Consider the following 21,484-nt stretch of genomic DNA (forward strand, 5'->3'; position numbering starts at 1 on the left):
TCGTAGAAAAGACTGGACGGGCTACACCCTTTTATTTCTACCAAATAAGACATAACTGCTCTGCTTTAATTTGATTTTGATGCATCTGAAGACATCAATAAACATTTAAAGCAAATTATACTCTTATATTTGGATTTCAATTAATTTAGCAGAGTTATTGGCAAACCTGTGGAGGGAATCGATTGAGCTTTATCAGGGTCTATTTAGAAGAGCAAACAGGAAGGGACAGAACATGATATCATGAACATAATGACATTATCAGTTAGCTTAGAAGTCTACAAACTTGGTTAACTTTTAATCCTAAGGCTTCACTTGTTATCAGTTATCTCATTTGTATGTATCTAGTTTTGTTTGTCTTAACATTCGTCTGCCTTTAGGGGCAATTAAGAAACAAAGATGTGTACTAGCCCTATCCCTGCTAATACACACTAAGCTGCTCTCTCTGCAGTGATTTGCTTCTACAAATGCACTCTCTTAAAATGATGAATGATTGCATAGATCAATAGCCAAGCCATATGGTAATATAAAAAAATGAAACACTTTGAAAAAGCAAGTTGGGGATCAGACCACTCGGTCAGTGTCAGACTCTGTCCTGGTCTTACTTGATCATGGAAATAGGCTGGATCCCAGGATATTCCTCATCCATCTTCCTCTCGCTCCCCCTGCGAGGAAAAAGTGGAGTCTGAGCACTGAATGCACACTGATAAATGATCCAGCCCATCGAATGTGGAGAGGAAAAGAACCTCAAGCCGAGCGGTGCATGATGGGCCATATTTCCCCTTTTTTTCTACACTTAAGCAGTGGAAACATTCACACTAAAACCACGTCTTTTATAACTGAAAACTGCAGATGAAGGACGCAGATAAAAGACTTAGTGTGTGTGTAGCCTTGACTTGACAGCTTTTTCATGTTTTTAATGTATATTTTTTCTCTCTGGATTTTTTTTGTCTGTTTGAAGTGTTTGTTGGCGAACCAATCTCCAGCTGTGACACACGTTTTATTTCCTTTTTTTTTTGCTGACATATTTGTTTGTCCTGTGCTCTCCATGCTGTAGGTGGTACGATTTTAAGTGCCGGTTAATTGTTTCAAGCTTCTTTTAATTCACAAGTGGGCGAGGTGAATCATACAGGATAAAGAAAGGAGTTGTGTAACACGTTTTTTTGGATGATTATTTTCAGACACATGGGTCAGATTAGATTTGTCCTGAACAACACACTTCTCAGAAAATCACTCTTGCATCATGAAAGAGCAATATAGTATTTATTATAATCAGGAAAATGAGAAAAGGAAACGAGTAGAATGTACAACGCCGACAAACATTTGGACATTCTTTCCTTCAAAGCCATTCATTCTTGGGATTTCTGCTCATCTGACGGGTGTTGAGTGGTACATGTGATGCAGTTTAGTGTGCCGGGGTCGAACTCAGTCGCCTGGTTGTCAAATTCAGAGCCTTGACTCAGAGAGCAGAGCTTAGATGTTTCTCCTCTCTGCGTCTGTGTCACAACCGAACTCTCATTAAGGAGACGCCTCCTTTTCCCAGCTGTGTTGTAAGTTTCCTCTGCAGATATTTTGGGATTGTCTCATTAGTGGCTTTTGTGTCAACCATATATGTGGTAACTGGGTTGTATGAAAGGGAAAATAGTTATGTAAGATGTTTTAACCTGGAGGAATATGAATCCTTGACTGTCGGAAAATAACCACAATGAGTAAAAAATAAATAATAAAAAAAGAGATTTCGAAGTACGAAGTTGTTTCTTGACAAGCCAAGGGTGAGGAACTGTAGGAAGAAGGAAGACACTTCATTTAGATGACCACGTAACCTTACCCTCACTTTGGCTAATAAAGCACCTTTTCTGATCTACACATATCAGTGTTGGGTGAGAAGATAGAGGAACCCAAAGGCAGACCTGCATCAGTTTATGCTCTCAGTGCCGTTGTGTGGTCCTCATTTTGATGTCTTTAGTGCGGTAGATTCCCTGATAATGTGAGTGTAAATCCAAAATGTCAAAGATCAGCACTCTTTACGTCAGATGAAGAAACATGCATCTCACTAATAATGACAGACATTTCTCCTGCATACGTGTCCATCCTATGTATGAGCTTCATTGTTTTTAGTTAATCTGGGATGTCAGTTTATACCGGACTCATGTGACTGAAGCCGTTTCATTATCCACATCCAATTAACTGTGACCTTTTCCTTCCCTTTCAGAACTCGATGAATCTTCCTCCAGACAAAGCGCGACTGTTGCGGCAGTATGACAACGAGAAGAAGTGGGAACTCATCTGCGATCAGGTGGGCATCAATCTCTCCTCTGTATGATATGGTGCCATGCAGTGCTGTGCAAGTCAATGCACCATGGCGGCATAAATACCAGACTCAGGAGCAAAAACATGTGGAATTAATTAATTTCACAGTTGTTTGGCTTTAAAGTGGTGAGTTATTACACTCATCAGCCTTTGATGCAGTTTAACAAAGCGATCCTTGTATCTACTATCTCACCTGTCTACTGAATATGTAATCCACTGTGTGTCGTGACCACAGCACCCATGCTCCATTGCCCTGCCTTCATCCTTTACACACTGCCCAGGCTTCCCCGGTCAAGAGAGCAAAGCGACGCAGCAGGGCGCAAATATCCGTTCGCCAGTTAAAGCACTCAGTCGGTTATTGGCGTTGGCTCTGCGTGTCGGAAATAACAGAGGGTGCACGTTGTGCAGCGAGCTGTGGTCTGAGCGCTCCACTCAGCCTGCAACCTCCATGCTAAAGAGTTTTTCTGCCTCTCTGAGCAGAGAAGAAAAAACTGAGACGAGATCAAGACCACCACCCACTCAAACTGTATTGATGGCCACTGACCCTGAAGGGAACGGTGCAGGCTGATGACCTGCAGTCAGAGATCCTCTTTCAGTTTGAAGTGGACTCTATGTTCCTCTGTCAGAGCTGAAGTGAAAATAATTGGTTCCCTTTCATTGTCAGTAAAGCAGTTTCCAAAAACACTTCTCAGTGATTTATGTGACAGGCATCTTGGTTTCTTGATCCTCTCACACTTACTGAAAGAGAACAAAATGCAAATGAAGTGTGTCCGTGTGAATCAGTGTTATCCACTTTAAAATGACCCGTACTGTAGGTGTGACGTTTCTTAACGACACAGCATGATACATGATTAGCCGGTCGATAAAGTGCCAGAGAGAAGTTGACATTTTGGTGCAAGACAATCCATGTTTTTACATAAAAAAACCAGAATATTGCCAAACTAGTCCTCCAATGTCTTTATTCCTTTTTTGTTTTCCCAACATGCCTAAACTCATGACGGCACACACAGCTCCTGGAGTAAAGCACGTTCTGTGTCATAGCTGCAGTCAATCTTTTTATGTAACCATGGCAGCAGTGATGGAGGGAGGGAGAGATGACAGGTACGTCCTCTTTGTAAAACAAGCCCCGCAAACCTCAGTCAGAGGTTGAAATATTTTTTTCTGGCAATTATGGGGATTTTTTTAAATATGGAGGATGTGAGCAAAAGGTTAAAACTTCAAAATGTCACAATGTTAGATTTCAGGCCTTTTCCAACCAACCGTTTTTGTAAGTTGATAGTTCTTCATGCATACCTGAAAGCATCCTAACCATGTATATGCACAGTGAATGGGAAACAACTGCTTGTTGGCTGATTTCCTTCTATTGAGTCTGTGCTCAGAGGGGGAAGTGTACCTCACCTCTCAAATATAATCCCAACCAGCTCCCCCAGACAAACTCTTTTATGGCCGTGTAGCATGTTGGAACCTGTTTATATGCGCTTCTAAAATACAGACGTGCGTTCTCTATGATTTAGTCTCATGCTCCATGTATTTACTGACATGCATTCCTCACATATCTTTGCAGGCAACAGGATATGTACAGCACTTGTCAACTCATTTATTTTGCACACTCACAGATAATTCTTTAGCAGAGAAACGTTCAAATAGGGTTGAGCCGTCTGTTTCCTGACGCCACTGTTGTCTTTCCTGTTTTTCTGAGACAGACACTCTGGCAGTGACAAATGTGATGTTTCTAAAAGTGCAGTGTAGTTTAGAGATTTGGTCTGATCTCAGTATCTATATATAGAGGGCGATACAACTATGTGAACACGTTACGATACAAAAGCCTTGTAGCAAATGCTAACTTTTGTCTATATTTTCAGAGAGGAGTTTTTATTTTTCAGCTGTATTTTTGTGGCGCTCTTGTGTTAGATTTCTGTTAGTTGGCATCCCTTACATACAGTATACAGAGGGAACACCTTCCAAATAAACATACCTTTCGTCAACTGAAAAACTCCTTCACCCCTCTCCTCAACAAGTCTTTGGCCATTAGCTTAAAATGACCGAATGCCTTCTAGGAGTCTCTAACTCATGTAGAATGTAGATAAAGACATGGCGGGTTAAAAGGAAATTGTTGCACTAAAAGAGTCAAAGTGGAATAGTTATAGCACTTTATGGTGCGTTATCAGGTTTGTCATGAGTAAAAATATTTTTTTTTCAGCAAATTGCACACACATTTTCACCGACCCCTGCAGAGATTCAAGGCTCAGTTATGGCACTTTTGCGATCCATCCGAAGATAGATGGTTCAGTGAAAAGAGACAAAGGACGAGAGCAGAATAGGACATCCCAGAGTATCATAAAAAATCCAGCCAACACCAGATTGTGAAGGTGGCACAGAGTACTTTCTAATCTCAGGGGAGATTATCTTGGTTTCAGGTTAGGAGGCTCACCTCCACTGTAAAACACTGCATGGAGCTTTGGTGTTATTTCAACCACAAAATGTAGGAAATACACATTGACTTGGAAAACCACAAAGTTAACAGCTTTCCTTGAGATGAATGTGTGACTTCCTGCTGTACTTTCCTTTAGATGTGCATCTGAGATCCTTGCATACTCTGGTATGCATTGAAAATCAAAAATGGATGATATGTAACAGTATGTTGCCTAAATCAGGAAGTCTCTTCGGTGTCTTTGCCCACATTATATAAAGAATACATTTCCTCAATGGCATGCTCTCCAGTGTCTCACTCTCTGGTGCAGTGTGGTAAATAACGTAACAGAACCATTCACGCTGCAGCGATGTGGCGCTCAGCCTGATCCAAATACTGTTTCCCGCTCAACTCACCGATCTAAATCCAGCACTAATCTCTTGTATTTATATTTACAGCACAAGCGAGAGGGGATTTGACCTAAAACCTGTTCCTGGCTGTGAACACATGACATGTACGCACACAGCCACGCACGTTTAGGCGCAATCCCCAGGCAGGTCATGCTTTACAGCACGTTAAAACTCATCATGATCATCCGCTTCAAGATCGTTCATGATCTCATGTCGTCACATCTGAGGAGTTCATCTACCTGTCTGTCGGCTAAACAGAACTATTGACGTTAAGCTTTTGAATATTTTGCTAATTGAAGAATGGAAATATGATGACAGTTCGTGTTGTGCCAAACTCCTCCTCTAACAAACATTACATTTGCAGTCACAGGACAGTAGAACCGTCTAAAATCGAACACAATTATCATTGAATGCTTTCCTGAGAAGCAAAGTAATACTGATCTCCAGTCAGATCTTCGTCATACAAAGGCATGTCATGTCCTCCATAGAAGACAGGGATCATTGTTGCCGCCTCCTAAAGTAGAACATAATCTAAGGCTCTTGAAGAATGACTCATGATGACTGTAATTTACTCAAAGCCTGTTCAGTTTCAATCTGATGACTTTACAACAGTTTACCTAATACTGGTGAAATGTAAGACTTGTAAGGCTGTGATTTCTGTTATTACCTTATGTGTGGCCACATTGAATGAACAAAACGTCATTAAAAAAGCTGCATAACTGCCTGAAATTAAAGCTAAATTCATGATTTTACAGTAAGTGTAACTTCTGTCCTTGTTACTACAAAGGTTTGCAAATGTTTAACTCTCTCCGTCATTGTCTTCTTTCTCTCGTCTTGTGTTCCTTTTCTTTTGACAGGAGCGATTCCAAGTGAAAAACCCGCCTCACGCGTACCTCCAAAAGCTGAGGAGTTATCTAGACCCCGCAGTCACAAGAAAGGTGAGCGCCCTCGCTAACACGCCATCCTGTTCCACTGCCACAGCTTTTCCGTCCCCTCTGAAACTCTACTATCACTTGTCCAGGATATCCTTACAGCTGAGAAAAGATCGCACACATGTCTTCTGGGGCAGACAGCTTGGGAACTTAACAGTCAAACAGTGTGACTTAGTGAGAAAGAAGACAGTTGTTTATCTGGAACGCCCAGGTTTGTTAAACCTCTGCCCAGTTGATGTGTCATTAAATAAGAAACTGAAATCCTTACCGATCCCTTGTGGGGCTGTTCTGTGGCTAACATGCTTTGAACTCACTGTGAGGAAGAGCGACGTGAAAAACACACAATAAGAGTTACTTGAAGACAGAGGAGAGAATGCTAGTGTTGATTCTAGTTTGCTAATTTCTGCATTGACATTGCCTTGCAGCCAAGAGATATCAGAAGTGTCTTAGCTACATGATAAATATGTTCTTATGTCATCGGTTTCCCTGGCTGCTTGGAAGGGATCAGCAAAGACTAAGAGGCGGGGCTCCATGAAGCATCAGCCAGCCTTCAGGCTTTGCCAAAGTGAAGTCTTTTTGGCCTGAGAGAGCTGTGGGGGCAGTGCTGGGAGACCAATCTCTGTGATAAACAAATCAACCAATAGAATGTGCCAGAATAACAACAAATCGCTGAATAATTCAATTGGCACTGACTGGAGTTAAGATTTACACAATATGCCAGCTAGAGCAGCTGAACAGAGCTATAGTGACACACAAGCTACTGCTAATCTCAGCACACATGCAAACACAGAGTTGTTGACTTGCAAAAATGTGTCGGCCAGCATATCCTGTGTGTGATATGGTTCACAGCTGCTTTATTGATGTGCAGGACAGTGATTCCCAAATGATGTCACCTCAGTTGGGTTGTTCTGCCAGGGGTATGTGGAAAGATTGAGGAGTAACTTTACTACAATAGTTAAACAATGCTTTTCCCCTGATCATTAATAAAGTCATTCTTCTTCTTTTAATTAAAAAAAAAAGGTATCTACATATTAGGTCAGCTATAACATTTGGACACCATGTGTTGCTATATGAGTTTATTGAGTACGAGTACAGTCCAAACATTGACAGTTCAACTGTGTGAACTTATAATTAATAGTGCCAAATAACATATGGTTTAAAATGAACAAATTTGGAACATAGTGACAAAGAAGGGCTACTTGAGTTGATGCGACAGGCCTGTGGGGCATATCACCTGAGAGATTATACACATGGAGCTGATAAAAGCAGGAAGTAAGAGCAGACTGATGCAGGTTGAAGCAGACAAAACCCTGTAAAGTATCAAGCGTGGCTAAAACAGTTTGTGCTGGGGCAGCGATAGTCTCAAGGTTATGACGCAGGCGTGTTGACAGCTGAAGTATTCCTCTTCCCTGCTTCTACGCCTACTGCTGAAGTCCTTTTGAGCAAAGCACGCCCAACTGCCCCATGGGAGACAGTCGGTGGCCATATTATGGAACACGAAACTTTTGCAGATTTCCTGTCTCAGTAAGAGATTTAGGGTGGGTGCACTGGATATATGAAGTAGATGGTGACCACATTTAAAGCTCTCTGGGTGTAAACACTCAACGTGTTTCACGGCTGAAAGACTTTAGACAGACAAGACGGCGTTTACTAATGTTTGTTTGTCTCTAAGAGCTGATCTTAATCACATTTCTTTATTTAACTCATCTGTGGCTGCATGACTAACTGGTTGTTGGGTCTATATTGAACCACTCTAGATGGCGCAACTTTTGAGAGACATGCCCAAACCTCTTTTGGTTTATCCTTCATCCCGCTCTCAGAAATACTTGGTATTTTGAAAAAAATCATTGTTTTTTGGTGGGAATTGCTGCCTCTGCCTATTCCTGGCCTTGATCAAAGATTTGAAGCAGACAAGGAAACAGGAATTTCATGAGAGAGTAAAGTGAGAAGGGCAAATGAGAGGGAGGGAAGGAGGACGACTGATAAATAATGGTGAGGGGTTGGAGGGGGAGAAAGAGATGGACAGAGAACGAGAGAGAGACAAAAAAGAAGCACGAGAGAGCACGGAGGAAAAGAGAGAGTTATGGGCTTCTTTCTACATTCCTGCTCCATCCCCCTTTTCTTCAAGCTCAAAACAATTGCCACTTTGTGCCGCTGTGTGAGAGCTGGAGGTCATTGCCTCTGCTTTCCATAGGCAGACTCCGGTGCATTCCTCTGGGCAGCTCCCAGCCAATAGGCAGCCAAGGAGGAAGACCTGCAGTCCAACTAGTCCCCGAGAATGTATCAGCCATAGATTTGTTTCCAGGATGACCCCTCCTGAGCTCACACTCCCCAAAAACCTCTCTTTTTTTCCCCCCCCTCCCTCCTGTCCACACTGTCTCTTCTCTCACTTTCCCCTTTCACTGCACCCTCCCCGTCTCCTCCTCCTCTTCTTCTTCTTCTTTCCCTTCATGCCGTCCTCACCCTCTTCCCCCACTGTCGGCTAGTCTCTTCCGTCCTGCTCTCTCTGTGTTGCAGCTGGTAGTACTTAAAAGTGTGGAGTGTAGGGCGTTTGGTGGGAGAAGAAGAAGAAGAAGAAGAAGGAGAGGGCGGGCAGGCGGGGGGGGGGGGGGGGGGGGGGGGGGTGCCTCTGGGAGCCTGCGCAGTACCCCTAAATATGCTCTGCTTTCCACACAAATACACAAAGGGCTCCTCCCTAATAAAAACACTCTGTTTCTCATCTCGTCATGTGCCAAACACACACCGCCCAAGCCCAAAGACACCGCAGAATAGAGAGAGCGACCCTAGCTATGGGAACAGCTCTCTTCTCTGTGGATGTTAATAATAGGCTAACACGGGGCTCAGCGCTGTTTCCTCCCTCATACAAATGCATCATGGAAAGTGACCAGGCCCTCCAACTCTGGGTGGATCCTCTTCTTTTGACTGTAGCTAGAAAAAATGTGCAGAAAACCCCTGAACAAAAATCAAAAACCTTTTTAATTTTGATGTAGAAATGTTGATGTGATGTAGACGGGGAACTCACGATTAGAGCTAGTCCAGACAATTATTTTCCAGATTCATCAATTAATCGCCTGGTCTATTAAATGTCAGAAAACAGTAAAAAAAAAAAAAAAAAGACAATTCAATTTACAATGATACAAAACAGAGAAACTCAGCGAAGATGTGAATCTTCACATTTGAGAAGCTGACTGTTCAAATAGTTTAAGATAAATTTTCCGTTCATCAACTAATTGTTTAATCGTTTCAGCTTTTGTCATGATTATTTAAATTGTTTTGTATTTAGTTTGGCCTGGGGCTCAATAATGTTAAGAAATAGTTAAAAAAAAAAGTATATTAAATAAGTCTTCTCTTTATTGTTATATTTTCCTTTTAAAAATATATGACACATGATTTGTTTGATTGGCATCGGAACATTTTCTATGAACCCTTCTCTCTGATACCACAGTTTGAATCCCTCTCATCAGAGATTCCTCTCTCCTGTTTGATCTCCACTGATCGCTCACTCTGCTCGTCTTGTTGCTGCGGTTGTGTAACAGCCTGAAGGGCCTTTTGTTCGTTTGGTCTCGCAGATCACCTCCTATCAGAAGCTGAAATCAAAGAGCAACCCGCTCATGTTCTGTTGTTTTCTGTTTCATTTATTGGCAGTTCATACCTTCATGCATGTCGCTCACACACGTTTTGCTCTCTTACAGCGGTAGCCACAGTAACGGAACAGAGAATGTGTGTGTGTGTGTTTGTGTGGCTGCTGGGAGGGCTTGAGAGGTAACCAATTAGGTTACTTGATTTTATCACAGTGCTACCAAGAGGGATTACTGCTATATAAAGAACCAACGTGAGCAAACAAGATAACAGGAACTACTACATATTCACAGTTTCCAATGAGTCAGCTCGCCTTCTCTGTTAGCCTGTTGAACAGTTACTGGCAAGTAAACGGCCCACTTAAAAAAGCGTATGAGAACAAACCCGATCCCGACTCTTTATTCTGTGATCAGTGCACGGCTTGCCTGCTTTCACATTTGAATGCCACTGTGGTCGTGTCCGTGTTGTCTGACCTTTCATTCAGGAAAAGTTTTCTCCAGCCAAAACATCGCTGGGCTTCCACTTGATGATTTACAGTACTGGTATGATGAAATATTACACCCCCCCCCCCCCCCCCCCCCCCCCTCCCTTCTTTCCTTCAACAGAAATTCAGACGGAGAGTTCAGGAGTCCACTCAAGTCCTGAGAGAACTGGAAATTTCGTTGCGGACCAATCACATAGGGTGAGTCACTCTTGTGTGAAGTGTTGAATGTCCTGAACCTTGTTATATTAGATTCAGGGGGAAAAGTCTGACATTCCAGACACCCGGAGACGCAGACGTTGACACTAACCACCACCGCCATCCCCCATTCTTCTCAGAAGGCCATGTGGCGATGGAGGAAAGATGAATCGATTAATTGTTTGAGGCAGTTGACATATGAACGGCCTGTGGAAGGAAAATACATTTTTCGTGCTGCCCATCTTGACATTAACGTTTCAGAGGCCTGACTGTAGATGTAACTGAAGAGATCATGATCTCACAACAGATTAAATCCCCGAGGTATTCATGTGTAATTACAGGTATTCCAGGACAACAAGCCTCAGCCTGCTGCAGTTGGTATTGATCGAGTGTTGTACAGTCATCGTCAAGGAGAGATCAATATCTCAATGAGCGTCACACAATGTCTCAGTGCTTTGTGTGGCTATAGATGTCAGGGCCTGTCTCTGTGATTACAGACCCTGATAGTTAAAAGACTGTGATGAATTAGTCAACAACACTATTGAGACCTAATGCATTCTGAGATCTGTAGGATCCAGGCACCTCATTTATCAAGGCAGCTTTTAAAATGATACTATTATTATTTCATGTTATGGTCAAATAAAGAATGGCAGTCCACTCTGTCCATTTGTGAGTTTGAATATGTTGTGCAATGCTCTTTTAACTACATATTTACAATTCTGAATCTAAACTTAAACAGTTGTAATCATCACATACACACATACATAAAACCCATCCCCACGTATTCAGGCGCAGCGGGCTGCTGTAACAGTGTCTCTCTCAAGAACACTTCGATATGAGGATAAGGAAGAGCTGGGGATCAAACCGCCAACCTTGTGATTAAAGGACAACCTGCTCTACCCACTGACACCTCCATTCTGTGTGAACAGCTAGCGTATCCATGGTTTAAGCACAACACTGTGCGTAAATGAGTCCCAGGGTTCTTTGGTAGGAATGAGGATGAGGTCTAGTAGTTGGGACGGGCGTTGAAGGTGGGCGGTCACAAGAGACATGAAGACCATGACTAGGACAGGAAGCGGCAGCCACGACGAGCGTCCACTGGCCGCAGACTGTTGTGACAACAAAGACACAGAGATACGCCGCTTACACCACCATCACCAGACCTCTAATACACATACATGTAATCTAGACATCTCTTAATCCCTCTGTTTCTCTTTTTCTCCCTCCCACACACATATTACTGGACCTCACTTTGTCTGTGACTCTCACACAAATCATCCCGTGTTCCTGACAACACCGTCTCTCACAGTCCTACACACTGTTTACACACACCGATCAGATTCTGCTCTTCAAACCAAAATAAACTGCGACCACAGCCAGAGACGATGTCCATCTGGCAAACCGGCCGAGGCATTGTTTACATGGATTAATTCCTTTTAGAGACCTTATGTTGGTAAACTAGATTACATGAATAATCTACCTAATCTAGATTAGACGAAGCATTACCACAATGGCAGAGGGACAGGGAGAGAGATTGAGATAGTAGGGGGGGGGGCAAGATGTCACCTACTCAGACAGTGAATAGTTGCTGCTTCTTTTCAGAGAAATGTATCTATCATGTCGGCTGTGTATAATGGGTAGATTGTCCCTGTATGAGCGCTGCTGAAGATAACCCCAGCTCCCCTCCTGCCTGCTCCTCACATGTTGCTCGGTGGTCATCAGCATGTGGTGAATGGGAGGATTGTTAGTTAGTGTCCTGCGGTAATGATTACCATGTGGCCCGACAAGCCCTTTTTTTTTAAAACCACGACGGGCCCCACCAGGCACCTCTTTACTGGACGCTCTCGTTAGTCTCACTCGCTCCCATGCAGTCAAACCACAGGGGAGCTAGTAAAGAAGCAGCTAGTGGGTTTTTAAAGCAGTTTAACCGTACATCTTCATCAGTACAGTACCACTGTCATTGTGTTTATGCCGCTGCAAATTTCTCTAATCACCAGTGAAAGGCACCTTTTTATGGGAAGCGATTTAAAAATTCAAAAAGATTTTCTGTGACTCAGCTCACATTGCTTCTAAATATGGAGGGAGAGCAGCACATGCCAACGGTTTCGGGAGCTATCGCTGTGAGAAGCGGGGCTTCTCTGTGCAGAATAAAAAGTGAAAGCATGCAGAGTGCTGAATGGCTGGCCCACTTCAGTGCCTGTAAGGTGAGAATGGGCTTCATGTCATTCTGGGTGCTTATCTTCTCCACAGTTAGAAGTGGTGTGGTAGGGAAACAAACACAGAAAACAAACAGATTCAATAATGAGATTCAGTATATGTGTGTGGATGCCTGTGCTTGTTCAAACACATGCATGGATATGTTTGCTGCTTTGAGCCGGGAAGCTTTGAAGTCTGTGAAACGGGTCATTACAATTCTTCTTGGCAAAGGGAGGTAGAAATCAAGGAAGAGAGGGGGAATGATCTGAAAACATCTGTGTACCAAGGTCAGGTATGGTCAAAGCCTGCATAGAATTATACACTAAAATAGGATTCTCAAAAATATCTTCATGTCATTGCAACAGCAAGGGATTTTCCAGATCTAGGAACAAATGCAAATTTGTGTACGTTTTTTTTCATGTCGATTACAATGTTATGTTAAACCTTGATCATTTTTGTCAAAATGCGCAGGCGTAGTTAATTAAAAACATATTATAAACAAATTGGCTTGAAAAAAGGAAAGACGTTGAGGTTTAGTGCTACCCATTAATTATGAAGAGACAAAATATTGTCAAAATTCTTCAAGTTTGTCTATCAAAACATGTTTAGTGGTTGTTTCCAGACTCAGAGATGAGTTTTTTAGCTGTGATTATCCCAAAGGAGTTGAGTTTTTCAACTCCAGGTTGTGGTTTTAGCTGCTGATCAAGCATATTTGAACGTGTGCTCTTTCTAGAAACGGTTTAAATGATTTTGAGAAGAGTTTGTGTGCTGATAAACTTTTGTCCGTCTCTCTTTTCAGATGGGTGAGAGAATTCTTAAATGAGGAGAACAAAGGTCTGGACGTCCTGGTGGAGTATCTTTCTTTTGCACAGTATGCCGTCACGTAAGTCACTCCCAGCTCTTTCTCTCTGTATCACTATACTCTATATGCAGAACTGACAACCAGCATAATGCTGCTATTCTGCACTGCCGCTGATGCATCTCCACCACCACTGCTGCTGCAGTCACTCGGAGTCCATTGCTGACACATTGGCTCTGTGTATTATACCAACCATAGGCTTCTATTCATAGATTGAGGGTGTGATTATTAGTCAGTCACAAGGTCCTTGTTCTGGGCCAAAGAGCCACGCAGTTAAACATTTTATTCACCCTCCCCACTTCCCCATAAGTTATTATGGTCTGTCCACATTATGAACGGTTAGCCGTAAAAGTGTGTTTACCCTCAGTACCACCTCGGCAGCAATTAAACGTCACGATAACGACCAGTCTAAAAACTGAAATAGATCATAACAGGTATGCCATAACTACCAGCTCTTTCCAAGGTTTCTGCCAAGTACCATATAACATGATGCATTTTGCTGACCTAGCTTGTCCAAACCAAAAACCTGAATGTTAGCCTTAGAACTGGAGTTGAACACAGTTTCACCTCTGCCAGCACACTTTGGTATTATTTAACTTGGACACTGTTTTCCCCATGATTTAGCGTGTTAAGTAACTAACTAGGGATCCTTGAAAATGGTTTGTCTGTTATGTGTTGAAAACCTCAGATCATTGTATTTACATTGTTTTTGTTCACAAATAATCATTTGTTTGAAATCCACTATAGGTTTAATGGCAAGTGTCTTGTTTTATGTCTTGTTTTCATGGTGCAACAGGTTTGATGGAGACTGTGTGGAGAACAACCCAGAGGCCCCTATGGATAAGTCTAAGCCCTGGAGCCGCTCTATAGAAGACCTGCATGGAGGAGGCACTCTGCCGTCTTCCATTACTGGGAACAGCCTCACACGTGCTGGCCGACATTCCACAATACGGTATAACACACACACACACACACACACACACACACACACACACACACACACACACACACACACACACACATATTGATGGTTAGGAAGAGTCACTATTACCCATGTGAGTTTGTGTGATTTGTAAGTGTTTACAGCTAACTTTGCCTTTCGGGGTTCTTTTCATCCCCCTAGTTACCTAGTGTTCAGCCGGGGCAATGTGGTTGTATTGTGACTATTTTGAGAAGTCACACTTTTCATATGATGCCCCTTTTATGCAGTCATGAGGTCTGTAAGACTTTAAATGGCTTAAGACACATTTCTGCAGCAGGAGGCTAAAACCTTGTCCCTGTGTGGATTTTTAGGATTGAAGTCAGGCTGGTTTTGCGCGTGGTTGTGACACATGATTGACAACAGTTTTTCATGTGACAGACAATGCGGCAGAAGGAACAATCTTATTTGTGGACCAAATCTGTTTTGTTTTTATTAACACCAAACCAAATCCTATGCACAGTGGATTTGATTCATAAACCCATGCTTTATATGCTCTGAAGCACAAATCCTATTCAGTTGTGCATTATTTCTCTAATCCGCCCTGTCGTTCCATTGATGTTTCGGTACAGCACTTGCCCTGACTTCTGTGACTTCTAATCTGTTCTAACTTGAACTCTTTTTACACAAAGAGCACTATTGATTTAAGGAGGCACATGTCTCTTTAATATTATCCATGCATGATAATCAAGTCAGTTGTTTACTATCGCCTATTTTCTCAAAAGTACTTATAATAATACATGTAAAATAAGCTAACATAGCATACTAAAATGCTTTTTTTCTCCTAATCCATCTTTGCCATAAATCATAGACAGTCATAGATATAAAAGGTGTGTCCTGTTCATAAAGCCTGTTAAATCCTGTTAAACCACCTCTTCAATTTTGTAATATCCAACTATCATCAGACAGTCAGGGCTTCTTTCATCCTTATTATTTTAATCTGTGACTCATTGACGGATATTTCATTGGTACCGCCTATAATATCAATATTGGCCCATAACTGACGTTCACTACACATCTGCCTCCTCCAGATGTACCCTTGTATCATCAGCATGTAGAGTGTGTCAAACAGGTCGGAGTGTCTTCTGACTGTCCTCTGTTCTGTCCTGGTGTTCCTCCATAGTCATCTGCTCCTCTGTCTGCCAGTCTTCGACAGCAGGCAGGTCTTGGGTCTCTCACTTTGCTGGCTCACAGTGAGCTTAAACCCTGCATCCCTGCTCCCTCCCACGACACACACACACACACACACACACACACACACACACACACACACACACACACACACACACACACACACACAATCCCCCTGCCTCATTGTATTTTATACCTCCCTGCTAGCGCTGCCCAGTTTATTTGTCCCGCTGTCTGTGTCGGGGATGTGAATTATTTGTACTGCCAGCCTCCCCTCCCGCGCTGGAGACTGAATTCTCCTTTCCTTGGAGCAAATGTTTTTTCTACACTCATTGTTCTTGTCTATGTGCCTGTGTGCTGCTTGTGTGGCTCCCTAAATGCCAGTCTGTGCAGAAACTAGCCTAGTTTTGACAAAAGCCCTGTAAAAGCGAGGGCTTTTACTCAGCTTTGGTAGCCTCCAAACATCTTCTGTATCTTGGATACATTATCTGTTTTCCTGGTTGATAAGATATGTCACACTAATTATGAAGCATTTGCTCTATAAATTATTAAATGTCCATTATACAGAATATTTGCCCCTTTTTGTGTTTATCTTTACATTAGCTTCAAATAACAATAATGTAAAACTCAATAACTGCAAACAACCTGGTGTCAAAATACAATTTGTATGTGTCTTCTTCAAACTGCCATCTTGAAGGACACCAAGCACACTGAGCTGTCCAAAGTGCTCTCAAATTAGACGGTATGGAGTTTGCTTGAAATTTGTAGCAGCGTTAGACCTGTATATAGTTATGCTGTAGTTATAGTTGTAGTGTTTGATGTTGTTCTGTGGTGTTTTTTAGAACATGCTCTGTTGTTTGTGGTCGTGCCGCTTTGAGAAAATGGCCAGGTTTCTTTAGTTTTCATGTTTTGTAACTAGGACGACTCACCTCTTTTCTTCCTCCAGTATCGGATGCCTTGTTTCCTCCGAGTCATATTCATTTCGGTGTGTTGTGTTATAGAAGTTGAGTAACTTCAGACGAGTCAAAACAGGTCACTGTATTACATTTTTATTGTATTATGTAATCCCTTATCATAACCTTGGTTTGAGATTAAGAAATAGTTTTACTCATTTCCTTTCTATGGTGCCACGCCTTAAGTTGTATGTTGATTAACTAGTTGAACTTTTGCTGCTATGAGCAGCAGTAGCAGCATGTCACCTGAATTGACTGCAATTATGTCAGAGAACTTGTTTTACACCCGGCCGGTAGCACATCGTGCTGAACACATGTAGAATGCCCATAATTACAAAGATACACAACAATTTCAAAGCACCATTTACTGTTTTCTATCTTATTTCAATGTGAGCCTGCCTAATTAAAAATATAGTTCTATCTTTGTCTTAAAACTGCTGACATTTCCATGAAAGCTCTAACCTTTTTCAGACAAACACATACACTCACACAAACGCCAGGTTGTGATTCACAGAGGAGTCACGCCTTTAAGTATGGGAGCTGATGCAAATCAGTGTGTCTATCAGTAGCCTGAAGACACATTTCTCCTCAGAACTCAGGCCGGTAATTGAACCTCGTGACGAAAGTAAACCGTTTTGCTCTGACTTGCTATGCATTTTATTCAGTAATACTGCTGCTCCAGCATTTCTCTTGGTATTGCGAGAGCTGCACCAGGAGAAAAGGCCTTGTTTTTGTCCACTTAATGCTGCACAATCACTGTGCTGCATGCAAATGACTGGCTTCTATTGTAATAGCTGTAAGTGATATCTTTTGTGAAGGACATCAAATTAAAACAAAGCGGGTATCCCGTGGCCCCTGGAGAGGTTGTAGATTATAAGGTATATAAGGTGGCGTGGCAGTTTAACAGCCTCCCTATGTGAAGGAGGTGGTGTGGGATGGAGGCTCAATCGCAAATGGCATCTGTTTTATTATTAATCTGGGCCTTGATCACTCTTGTTTGTGTCCAAAAGCTCATAGACTCAACACTTGTTTCAGCAAAACACTTTCCTATTATCACTGAATTGTTTAGTCTTTTCTGTCATTTTTTTTTTTTAGCTGCAACACGCTGCCGAGCCGGAGAACTCTGAAAAACTCCAGACTGGTCTGCAAGAAAGACGATGTCCACGTCTGCATCATGTGCCTGCGTGCCATCATGAACTACCAGGTCAGCCCCCCTTACTCCCCGTCCTCACAGACTGAATGTCCCTCTGGACTAAAGCACACTTATCTAACTGAAGCCAAATTCAATTTGCTCCACTGCTAGTTCTCCATGTTTCATTTGATATGCAGAGGAATGCACCTCTTGTTTATTCAGCGGCTCCTCTCCTCTGTTAATTAGCTTATTTGTCTCTGTCCTTCTCTCTCTGGTTTGTTTTTCATCTCCCAGTATGGCTTCAACATGGTCATGTCTCACCCACATGCTGTGAATGAAATTGCACTAAGTCTCAACAATAAAAACCCGAGGTAAGTTCAAACAAAACGTTTTTTCCAGATTGATAATTAGTTTGCTCCTAATCTAAATGAATACCTGCATGTTTTTAAGTTGCTCATTGAAGACCCAGAAGATGCAACATTTGGAGCTCAACAAATCCAGATATTTTACCAACACAGACTGAAACGCATAATGGACCATTCAGAGTCCAACATTAGCCTCAGTGCACCTGCACAGTCTGATCCAGAGTGAGTGTCTTTGTAGCTCAGGGGCACATTCATCCCGACAGATGGGTCAGGGCACCGCTGGCACACTCCACTTCACTGGCAGCTGCTCACTGAGACAGCAACCAGAAGGACTCACTTGTGTGTGTGTGTGTGTGTGTGTGTGTGTGTGTGTGTGTGTGGGGGGGTGTTTTCACTTTTTGCCCAGAGGCTCAAGGATTTCCTCAAAAGTGGATGTGAAACCACTCCGCTTCACCTGTCACATATCGTCTCATCCAGCCAGAGAAAACCTGCACGCACGCACGCACACGCACGCACACACACACACACACACACACACACACAGACTGGGCCTGAAGTATTCATGCAGCCTTTTTAATCCAATGGATAAGATGAAAATGTGGAGCTTTTTTATTTTTTTCCTCTCAGGTTGTGACGTTACAAAAGTTTTTTTCAAGTCATTTAAAGTTTTTTCAAGTTGTTGATTAATATTTCTAAAGATGTATAAACTTAAAAATGTGTTAATTGTAATAAACACCACATAGATCCATACTACACCGAGGTTTCAGCATTGGTGAGCTCTTAACACCGTTTCCCTCTTTGTTCGCTCCGTGTTAAAGTCAATGTTTGCCGCAGCGCTGGCACTTGTCATTTGCTAACCGTTGCCGCCTTCATTTTCTCCCTGTCTTACAGAACTAAAGCTCTGGTCTTGGAGCTCCTGGCGGCAGTTTGTCTCGTGAGAGGAGGCCACGAAATTATTCTCTCTGCGTTTGACAACTTTAAGGAGGTACGAGCTGCACGGAGAGGGGAAGTGGGGTCTGAGGAGATGTCATTACATTTCAACTGTGCAATTTCAAACAGTGACTCAGCCCTGGTGGAATGCTTCCCCGGCAGATGTCAGACCAGCAGATTCCTCAGGATAGCATCTAGTAATGAGCTCTTTGTCAACAGATTACAGACACAGAATTTAGCTGAATAGAACAGCAGGACCCACTCGACTTCCGGAGAAAACGATTACAAGAGTGCTGACTAGATTTCAGAGAGAAAGATGCAACAGTCAGCCTTGCCTGACCCTTGTCTGTCTGGATGAGGTATTCTGGCTGCTTGAGAAAAGAGTAGGAGGTTCATGATGCACACTGCATGGCCTGCGAAAATGAGCCGACTGCAGTTAATGCAATATTTACACCTCTAAATGAAATATTGAGTGTTGCTCTCAGTGGCATCGGCATTAGTGGGAGAATAAGGCTTAGGGAGAACGTAGCTTCTCTAATGAGATGAAGGGTAGTGTCATGATAGTGGAGGCTGCTGGAAGCATTTGAGGACTCACTCACATTTCTGTATCTCTTCGCACTGTAAAGGCAGTTTTCAGTTGGTTTTCTCTTTATTTAAAAAGCGTCATTAGATCTAGTTTGCTCAGTGACTTTGATATCCCGTGTTTGATGAAAGGGCTGCAAGCTGGGAGTCGTTATTCAGAGGTTTTTGGATGCACAGCCCTCTTCTCCCCCCTCCCCCTTCCTTCTCAATTCTTCATCATGCTCCATCTCCCTCATTGCCCTCCAGATGAACTGTCTGAACTGCCGAGCATCTCTCTCTCTTTTTATCTGTCTCTGTTCTTTTCTGTCTCACAAATTCTAGTTCAGATAGGCAGGACAAAAACTACAGTAGAAGTGGTAAAAGTTATTGAACACAGATGCACTGTTTACATTCAGCAGCAGTTCATGAATATGTTAAAAGTTTTCATGAGGTAACAGTCACGGCTAAAAAGCATTCATCTTTAGTGTCACTGTGTACGGGCAGCACAAACGTTAACCCTGAACTTGGAGTTATTTTTTGTTTCAGGCCCTGGTTTGTGTGAATAACGCGGAGTTGGTGTTGTCATTTATGGAAATCAGTGATTGCTTGCATAAATAAATCACTGTGGGTTGCTGTCTTCATCTAGACTCCAATAAATACAATAAGTCAGAAGTTGTTTGTTTTGCAGGTGTGTGTGGAGACGCAGCGGTTTGAGAGGCTAATGGAGTATTTCAAGAACGAGGACAACAACATCGACTTTATGGTATGTACACACACACACACACACACACACACACACACACACTCTCTCTCAGTCCTAATGACTATTGAAATCCTACATCACCAGGCAAACCGCAGATGGCTAATGAAGATTTTTGAGTGAAGCAACCCAATTCACAACAGGCCTTATCTATAAATACTTAGTAGAGCTAATTTGTATGTAAATGAACGTTCTTGACCATTTTCACTGCAATTGATACTGAATAGGTAAACTAGCCATTTTGAAGACGTATACATTTAAGCATGTGTAATTGAAAACATATGCTCATGTTAAATATTTTGTAAATGACACCAGATAAATACATTTAGGTGGAGTTAACAGACTTCTTCTCATCAGTAAAACAAACACAATGTAAGCTAGCCTTTCAGATGAGATTTAATGTTATAAGTGGGCCGCAATTTTCAGAACACTACGAACATTCAGGGTCCCTCATGTGGCTCAAAGGTGTTCTGCAGATATAAACAAAAGAATATTTATCAAGCGACCATAATCAAACCTCCTGCGACCCATCGGTGGGTCCCGATCCAGTCTTTGAGAGCAACCAGCATACTTTTCAGCTGGTTAGAAATATAGATATTTTTCACATGCGTCCTGATGTTTATTCAGCTTTGCTTCCAGTTTCACAATACACACTCACAGGGCGATCAGTCTTTGTGTAAGCCCTCTAATTTGTGCTCATCACAGCACAAACTGCAAATATGTGATGCAATACATCAAACTGGAGTGCCACTAATCAAGGAACCCTTGCCAGGCCAAGTAGTGCTAATTAGCCCGACAGATAAGAACAAAACGCACTGTGAAGAAAGTGCCAGCTTAGACAGTATTTTATTCAGTGTGTGTGTCCTTCTAGGTGTCTTTAATTGATGTGAAGCAAATGCTGTGTGTGTGTGTGTGTGTGTGTGTGTGTGTGTGTGTGTGTGTGTGTGTGGGTGAGAGAGAGTGAAAACCAACAGCTGCTGTGTTTGAATAGGACTTCAATAGAAACTCTGTCACGAGTCCGCTCACAGTCGCTTGGTGGGCCGTCGTCTGACAGCAGCACTAAAGCAAACAGACTTTGTCAAAGCTGCAGTGTCGCACCGAGACAACTGAGCTTCTTACCGCAAGTTTCATTAAGCCAGTGTCAGGGTGAGAAGAAGTGTGTACATTAGACACTAAGAGGAGATCCCCCCAGATCTGTTTACACAGACTCCCATAAGGCAGCCGATGGAGTTGAACTGGCTGATTTTGTTAATTTGTTTTTTCCACATCCTCTTAATCTACCAGATAAGCCACTCTGCCAG

At 42.5% G+C, this 21,484-nt stretch overlaps 1 protein-coding gene across 7 annotated transcripts in view; it reads left to right on the top strand.

The window, feature by feature from the left end:
- fmnl2a (formin-like 2a) overlaps window positions 1-21,484 on the top strand; it is a 45,563-nt gene that overhangs the window by 13,958 nt on the left and 10,121 nt on the right. For all 7 annotated transcript variants that reach the window (XM_068703565.1, XM_068703572.1, XM_068703604.1 and 4 more), the window contains exons 2-10: window positions 2,210-2,293; window positions 5,985-6,065; window positions 10,244-10,320; window positions 13,313-13,396; window positions 14,169-14,324; window positions 17,531-17,639; window positions 17,862-17,938; window positions 18,824-18,917; window positions 20,112-20,186. In XM_068703565.1, the coding sequence (XP_068559666.1) occupies window positions 2,210-2,293; window positions 5,985-6,065; window positions 10,244-10,320; window positions 13,313-13,396; window positions 14,169-14,324; window positions 17,531-17,639; window positions 17,862-17,938; window positions 18,824-18,917; window positions 20,112-20,186 (837 nt within the window). The remainder of the gene's footprint in view (window positions 1-2,209; window positions 2,294-5,984; window positions 6,066-10,243; window positions 10,321-13,312; window positions 13,397-14,168; window positions 14,325-17,530; window positions 17,640-17,861; window positions 17,939-18,823; window positions 18,918-20,111; window positions 20,187-21,484) is intronic.

Source organism: Cebidichthys violaceus, unplaced genomic scaffold (assembly GCF_023349555.1).
Source record: "Cebidichthys violaceus isolate CVI_PGR_0920_01 unplaced genomic scaffold, fCebVio1.0.p SCAF_11, whole genome shotgun sequence".
NCBI classification, from domain to species: domain Eukaryota; kingdom Metazoa; phylum Chordata; class Actinopteri; order Perciformes; family Stichaeidae; genus Cebidichthys; species Cebidichthys violaceus.